The following is an 8,375-nucleotide window of genomic DNA, read 5'->3' as shown; positions in this document are numbered from 1 at the left end:
GAGAGAGAGAGAGAGAGAGCTGTATTTTGAATAATCTTTTGAAATCAACCAGCTTTTACCTTGAGAATCCTTCCTTATTCATTTCCCAGGAAGAAAGAAGAGAGGACCAATTTATGAAAACGTGGGATCCCACCTATTTTTTTTATTGGAAAGCGTGAAAAAAACAAAAACATACAGCCAATCACAAACATCCAGAAATATTTATTTTTCTCTTTCAGTCAGTTATATATGCTTGCTTTCTATTTAGGAAGACCAAAATCTTTTTTATTTCCATTTCTTCTCAAAGTCATGACTTAGATTTTCTGGAAAAACAAGGCTGTGCTATTGCTTTTCTTCTTCCCAGAGTTCATCGTCTATCCAATAGTCCTTTCATAAAAATAAATGATAATGTCATAAAGTCTTCCCAAGCAAACAACAGCCTCTGTATAAACTTCTTGTACCAGTGGAAGCTCTGTGGGATGAGCCTTTATTGTTGTTAACCCAAATATAAGAACCAAACAAAAATGGACATTTTTATATTACTGTAATGATTACAGAGTATCTTATGCACATCATTTCATTTGATTATCACATAACCCAAGCCAAGAGTGAATCTGATTTTAAACCCATAACTTTATCTGAGGCATAGTAGTAATGTGGTTAGTGCTTTAAGGTTTACCAGGTATTTTACATATGTTATCTCATTTGATCCTCATAGTAATGCTGTTAGGAAGGTGCTCTTATTATGCCCACTTTACAGATGAGAAAACTGGGCTTGAGAGGTTAGATGACTTGGTTCTGGATCAAGTTTCTGAGGAAGGATTCAAACTTGGGTCTTCTTGACTCTGTCCAAGGATTATATCCATTGTACCACTTAGCTGCCTCAACTATTTCTTCTCTACTCTTTTGTTCCTTATGAAAAAATGTTCCTTTTTCAGCACAGGGTCAGCAAACATTTTGGATGTTTGTTTAGTTGGGGGAGAAACAAAAACACCATTTTTTAAAAAAATGAAGACTACCTGCCACTTATTCCAACTTCATAAATTCCAAGTGCATGGAATATGTGATACTTCATATAGTTCTCTACTATGACTCTAGTTCCAGTTGGACTGGGGTGGGGGATGGGTGGGGGAATCCACTTTCAGGAAGGGGAACTTGGAATAACTTGTTGCATTCTAGGTAACTACAGGTGAGAAGGCCACATAATACCTGTGTTCTTAACAGGCATTATGCTAAAGGGCACCACTACCAATGGAGGAACCTGAGCAACCTTGGCCAAGATCGGCCAGTTTTACTCTGGGAACCAGGATAATTTTCACTCCAATGAGATTCTCCCACCCCAGGAGAATGATGATGGACTATGGAAAAGCAATCTGGCAGATGTGCTTTGTATTTATTTAATCTGATAATCAATAAGTAATTATTAAGTACCTACTTAATAAGTGCCTCAACAAGTTTTTTTTTCAGGTGCCAGATGCTTCTAGTTGCTAGAGAGTCAAGTGCAAGGAAGGAATATAAGCCTACATTCTAATGGGGAGAGATAAAAAGGACCATATATATCTAATATAAATCTAAAGTGAATAAATATAAGGTAGTTAAGTACAATATAAGGTTGAATTGGGAGGGGGCACTAACATTGGAGAAGAGGAGATCATCAAAAACTTCATGCTGAACATGTTGCCTAAGCTGGTTTTTGAAGGCAGAAAAGGAGTAAGGAGAATGAGCCAGAAGTGAAAAGGGTGTGTCATGTGAGCAACCCAGGGGTCAGTTTGGCTGAATCACAAGAGTACAGAAAGAGGAATGCTGTCCACTGAGGCTTAAAAAGAAAAAAATATTGGAACTAGGTTGTGTAGGGCTTTAAAAGCTAAAGAGGAATTTATGTTTTATCCTATAGGTAATAGGATATAACTGGACTTGGTCAAGTGGAAGAATCACATGATTAGATCTGTCCTTTAAGAAAATTACTTGGTCAGCAGACTGTAGGATATGCTAGAGTGGTGAGAGACTTGACGAAGGGAGACCAATCAGGAGTCTGTTGCAATAATTAGGCAAAAGGTGATGAAGTCCTGGACTCAGGTGGTAGCCATGTAAATGGTGAGAAGGGGTCAAATGGGAGAAATGTGATGGAGGGAGAAATGGAAAGATTTGGCAACACATTAAATATTGTGTGGGGTGAGGAAGAATAAAGGGGTTGAGAAGAATAATGCCAATGTTACAAACCTAGGAAACTGGCAGGATGGTGGTACTTTATTTTTTTTTAATTTTCATTTATTTATTTATTTATTTTTAAAGCAATCGGGGTTAAGTAACTTGCTCAAGGTTACACAGACAGTTATTTCTGTGTGTGGTGCTAAGTATCTGAGCCTGGATTTGATCCGTACGTCATCCTGACACTGGGGCTAGTGCTCTTACTCTTTGAGCTAGCTGGCCACCCCTAAGCAATTGGGGTAACTTGCTCAAGGTTACACGGCCAGGTGTTTCTGGGCGGGTAATACGTGTCTGAGCCCAGATTCGATCCACATGTGATCCTGACACTGGAGCCGGTGCTCTTACTCGCTGTGCTACCTGGCTACCCCAGGATGGTGGTACTTTAGAAACACTGAAGTTTGGAAAAAGGGAAGATGAAAGATGAAAGATGATAATTTTGATTTTTAACTTGTTAAGTTTGAGATGTCTCTGGGACATCCAGTTTGAAATGTCATATTCTATTTTTTCCATTTGCAGCGGTGATATTATAAGAGAATAACCATTTTAAAAATAACATTTATCACATCTGACAACTGAAATGTTCTACTCTGGGAAGCATTGAAATGATTGTAGAAAACTTCTGTCGGTTAGGACCATCTAAGGAATATCATAGCTCTCAAAAACTCAAACTCCTGAGGTAGCCCCTGGGTTCTAAAAGCTCAATCTTCATGATTGTGGTTTGGTTTATCTGTGCTCAGGAAAAAGAATATCAAGCAAAAGAGGCTTTGATGTTTTCAGGGCTTTGAGATTCAGTCTTAGTTAGAGCCACGTTGGTTGATCCGTGGACTTGTTGCTATTTGTGAGCACAAGCCATAATAAACACTATAGCTCATGGGAAATCCTACAAAGAGACCCTATGGTTCATGGGAAATCCAAGAAAGAGATACTACAGCTCATGGGAAATTCAAGAAAGAGACATTATAGCTCATGGGACACCAAAGGAAGAGTCATTATAGCTCATGGGAAATCCAAGGAAAAATAGTCTGAGCTGCAGAAAAGAAGAGAGAGAGTCGAAGTTATTTTGACTTTTCATTTTACTGTGTGGGCAACTCTTATTGCCCTGTAGCCAGTCATCTTTGAGATAGTTTACCTTCTCTCTTAGTCATGGTAGTAGGTCAGAGTTCTGGGGGGAACCAGTTAGAATCCTGTGGATGTTCATTACTTTTAGCAAGGGGCCCCACTTACTAAGGTTAAGTCCACAGCATATGATTGGTGGGATGACCCCACATGTTCCATGGGATATGTCAGATCATTCCCATCCTCATATATAGTAGCCCAGCCCTAGGAGGGAAGAGGAACAAAAATCTTTGGTGTTTCAAGACCTAGGGAGTAAAGCAAAGATATGGTCTAAAAGGATGGGTCATTTGGTGCTATATGAGTACAGAAGGAGACTGACAAACACTTGGATAGTATTTGGGGACTTCATTCTTCATCTATAAAATGAAGGAGTTGGATGCTTACCTTTAAGGTTCTTTCCAAGCATAAATTTATCTCTCTTTCTCTCTCTCTCCCTCTCCCCACCCCCACCCCCCATTGGCCCAGGCTACTAATCTCAGCTCTGCCAATGACTACTTGTGTGGCATTGGCAATTCAATTAACTTCTCACCATAAAATGAGACAGATGGACTAGTTGGCAAGTTCCTTTCAGCTTTAAATCTAAGATTATATTTCCTGAGTGTGTGAGAACTCCTGGTATAAAAACTTCTTATACCTCTTCATATCAGCAGTTAGTTTTAGGAAGTTACTTGGGGACTATGGTCATATAGTCTGTCATTCAATAAACTTTTATTAAGTCACCAAGAGGCCAGGACCTGGCCAACTATGTGTCAGGCATTGTGCTAAGCACCAGGAAAACAAAGAAAGGTAAAAAAGACAGTTCTTGACATTCAGGCTCATGGTCTATTGGTGCATACAGCATGAAAGCAATTGTCTACAAACAATATATATGGGGGGTATATTATGGGGAAATATATGGGGGCAAATTAGAAATAATTACCAGAGGACAGGGACTAGTATTAAGAGGGGTCAGGAAAGGCTTTTTTAGAAGGTTAGATTGAAACCTCAAAGCCAGGAAAGCCAGAAGGTATAGACAAGAGGGAGTGAATTACAGGCACAAGGACAGCCAGTGGAAATGTCTAGATGGAGTGTCTTATTTGAGCAAGAGTGTCATTAGAACTCAGAATATGGGGAAGAGTGTGATGTAAAAAGGTTGGAAAGGTAAGATGTTTGGCTTTGAACTCCAAGCAGAGAATTTTATATTTGATCCTGGAGCCGAGGACCACTTAACTGAACAGGGGGTAGACATGGTCAAAGGAGCTTTAAGGAAGATCACAGCCGGTATGTCCAGAATGCTTGACTTGAATTCAGGTTGTTTTGCCAAATGACAGTTCTCTATCCAGTATAACACCTGTTACCCTAGTCTATATAGCCTCACTTCTCTTTCCCAAGGCTCATCCAGGGTGGTAGGAAGAACTAATAACAATAATAATCATTTACATATTGCTTCACCACAGTCCTGTGAGTTAGGGAATGATGTAAATATGTTTATAAGCAGATTAAGAGATTTGCCCAAAGTCAGATAGTAAACGCTGAAGCCTAATGGAACTTGTAGTCTTCTAAGTCAAGGCATTTTGATGTTCAAGACAAGGAGCTAAGAGTTTAATTTAAAAGACTTTGGAAATGATCAAAATGATTAAATTTTGGAGATTTATTTACTTGTTAATGAGGGCTTAGTGCATCAAGAAAGTGGGTTTCTTATGTAACTGAATGAACATTTTGAAATGATTGCTTTTTTTTTTAATGCTTTTTGGAGGGGGGGAAGACAAGGCAAGTGAAGTGACTTGCCCAAAGCCACATGGCTAATAAGTGTTAAGTGTCTGAGGTCGGATTTGAACTCAGGTCCTCCTGACTCCAGTGCCAGTGTTCTATTCACTGGCCCACCTAGCTGCCCAGAAATGATTGTTCTTTACACACACACACACACACACACACACACACACGCAAGCGTTAGAAGCTACTTATCTCTATTCTGATAACTTCCTTCAGTAACTTTTCATCTTCTTTCCTTGCAGCCGCAGTCATGGTCCTGAATAGCACGAGTGTCAACTGGAGTTCCAGGATCCAGATGTTTTTAACCCTTTGCAAGCTTATAGCAATTCTGATCATTATAGTCCTTGGCATTATGCAACTAATTAAAGGTAGGCACTGGAAAGTAAATGCTTTTTTAATGACTTATCTGCTTTTGTCTTCTCCCACCAAATTTGGGCTAGGACGAGCAGAATCTCTTAATTAGCCTCTGCTTGTGAAACTTAAGCTCTATACCATCATCTAATTGATTTGGAGTGTTGCTACTTTGGAGGTGAGATGGTATTTACAGCTGTAGTCTATAACAAGAGGATGAAGCATGGACCCTGCATAGAAAATGAAGTCATACTGGATTCTCTCAATGGAAAATGCTTTGACTGAAACTTTTCTAAGGCATCATAGAATCTTAGACCTAGAAGGATCCTTTGAGATGAGTTCATCTGGGCCCTTTGTTTCCTTTTATATTGTACATTTTATTGATGCCTCCTGCTTTTAAAAAATAACATTTTGTTTTCTCTTCTTTCTTTGCATTTCTTTTGTTGGTAGTATATATATATATATATATATATCATCTTTCTGGTCCTGCTTAATTTGCTCTTTATCAATTCACATTTTCCCCACATTTCTTTGAATTCTACACAACTGCCATTTCTCTGATGCAAAACTCTCCCATTATATTCACATATAGCATTTCGTTTAGCCATTTTCCAGCCAACCTGCAACTACTTTGTCCCCTCTTCTATCAAAACTTTTGTGGTAGGAATGGTAGCACTAATTTGGTTGCCACTTCTAGGTCTAGAAGGGAAAAAGGGGTGGGGGACACATTATGGGACACGCATGTGGTGGCAGGACAAATTGTCTGAACAGGATACACACTGGTTTCATGGCAGATGCCTAGCTGGGCATGGTCTGGGCCTTTTCCTGTTTAGTTTTGCTAAATGCAAGGACCTGCCCTATAGGATCCTGCTCACATAATTAATACAATTCAATTCAACAAGTATTGGTTAAATCTCTACTATGTTTCACACATTATACTAGGCACTGGGGAGGCCATGTGGGCCTCTGGGGAGGCCATCTGGGCACAGTGCTGTAGCAGCAAGCACCCCAGCATACCCAGGGTGGCTGCCAACACAGGTTCTTAGATCTGCTTTTTTTTTTATTTGCTTTATTAACTTCTGATTTACATCATTCATTTCTGCCAGATTTTGAGTTACAAATTTTCTCCCCGTTTTTCCCCCACCCATCCCCCCAAAACGGCAGTCCCACAGGATATCCCCACCTCCAATCTGCTCTCTCCTATATTTTCTCCCATATCCGTTTCGACTTTTCCAGTGGATCTCTATGCCTCAGTGCCTGTACATCCCATTTCTTAATTACATGTAAGATGGTATTAATAATAGTATATATATATAAATTATTAATATATTATATAATATACACACACACATATATGTTTGAATATTTGATTTTAAAACTTTCAATCCCAGATTCATTCCCTTCCCCCCCTGCCACCCACCCCCACTGGGGAGACAAGCAGTTCAGTATAGGTTGTACATGTGCGGCTAATGCAAAACAATAACATAGTAGATATATTGTAAAAGACTACATTTCCCTCCCACCCGTTCTATTCTCTACTTTGATCCTGTCCCTTTTCAAAAGTGGGTGCTTCCAACTTCCCTCCACCTAGCCTGCTCTCCTTTTCATCATCCCCCCTCTCATCCCCTTCCCCCCCATTCTCCTGGAGGGTGAGATCCCCTATTTAGTGTGTATTTCCCTCCCTCCTCAAGCCAGATTCAATAGGAATAAGGTTGACCCATTCCCTTCTGCCCTCCTGTTCTTCCCCTCCATTGCAACCATTTTCCCCTGCCTCTTCTCTATGAGATAGTTTGCCCCAATCTCTCTCCCCATCTCCTCTCATTATACTCCTCTCACCTCTCAATTTCACCTTTTAAGTATCAATCCTTCCTGTTAAATTGGTCCCGTGCCCTCCATCTATGTATACCTGTAAACGTATATACACACATTCACATATGTATTTATATGCCTGCATACCCTCATATAAAGATATATATATATACATACATATATATATACATACATACATATATACATATATACATATATATAATATATATATATATTACTAATCCCTTCAACTACTGAGAAAAGTTTCATAAGTTACAATTATTGTTTTTCCATGTAGGAATGTTAATAGTTCAACTTTGATGTTTTTGATGTTTCAGGAATGCTTGAAAGTCCTCTATTCCACTGAATGACCATATTTTCCCCTGAAACATGATACTCAGTTTTGCTGGGTAGGTGACTCTTGGTCTTAATCCCAGCTCCCTTGACCTCCGGAATATCACATTCCAAGCCCTTCGATCCCTCAGTGTAGAAGCTGCCAGATCCTGGGTTATCCTGATTGTGTTTCCACAATATTCAAATTGTTTCTTCCTGGCTGCTTGTAATATTCTCTCCTTAATCTGGGAATTCCGGAACCTGGCTATAATATTCCTAGGAGTTTTCTTTTTGGGATCTTTTTCAGGAGGTGATTGGTGGATTCTTTCAACCTCTATTTTGCCCTCTGGTTCTAAAACATCAGGGCAGTTTTCTTTGAGAACTTCCTGGAGGATGCTTTCTAGGTTCTTACTTTGGTCATGGCTTTCAGGTAGTCCAATAATTTTTAAATAATCTCTCCTGGATCTATTTTCCAGGTCAGTGGTTTTTCCCATGAGATATTTCACATTACCTTCTATTCTTTCATTTGTTTGGATCTATTTGACAGCATCTTGATTTCTCATAAAGTCATTAGCTTCCATTTACTCCAATCTAATTCTGAAGCAATGATTCTCCTCAGTGAGCTTTTGAGATTCTTTTTCCATCTGGCAAATTTGACTTTTTAAGGCATTCTTCTCCTCATTGCCTTTTTGAGCCTCCCTTGCCATTTGAGTCAGTCTGTTTTTTAAGGTATTATTTTCTTCAGTCAGGCTGTTGACTCTCATTTCATAATTTTCTTGCATCGTTCTCATTTCTCTTCCCAATTTTTCCTCCACTTCTCTTATCTG

At 39.3% G+C, this 8,375-nt stretch overlaps 1 protein-coding gene across 1 annotated transcript in view; it reads left to right on the top strand.

Annotated features, from left to right (window-relative positions):
* SLC7A11 (solute carrier family 7 member 11) overlaps positions 1–8,375 on the top strand; it is a 122,214-nt gene that overhangs the window by 21,559 nt on the left and 92,280 nt on the right. Inside the window, exon 4 of the mRNA XM_069105378.1 lies at positions 5,298–5,423. Coding sequence (XP_068961479.1) covers positions 5,298–5,423 — 126 coding nt within the window. The remainder of the gene's footprint in view (positions 1–5,297; positions 5,424–8,375) is intronic.

This window comes from Petaurus breviceps, unplaced genomic scaffold, assembly GCF_028583685.1.
Source record: "Petaurus breviceps papuanus isolate PSGF00001 unplaced genomic scaffold, PetGlider_PUasm1.0 76, whole genome shotgun sequence".
NCBI lineage: Eukaryota > Metazoa > Chordata > Mammalia > Diprotodontia > Petauridae > Petaurus > Petaurus breviceps.
The sequence above is the reverse complement of the archived record's forward strand: the minus strand, read 5'-3'. Positions and strand labels throughout refer to the sequence as shown.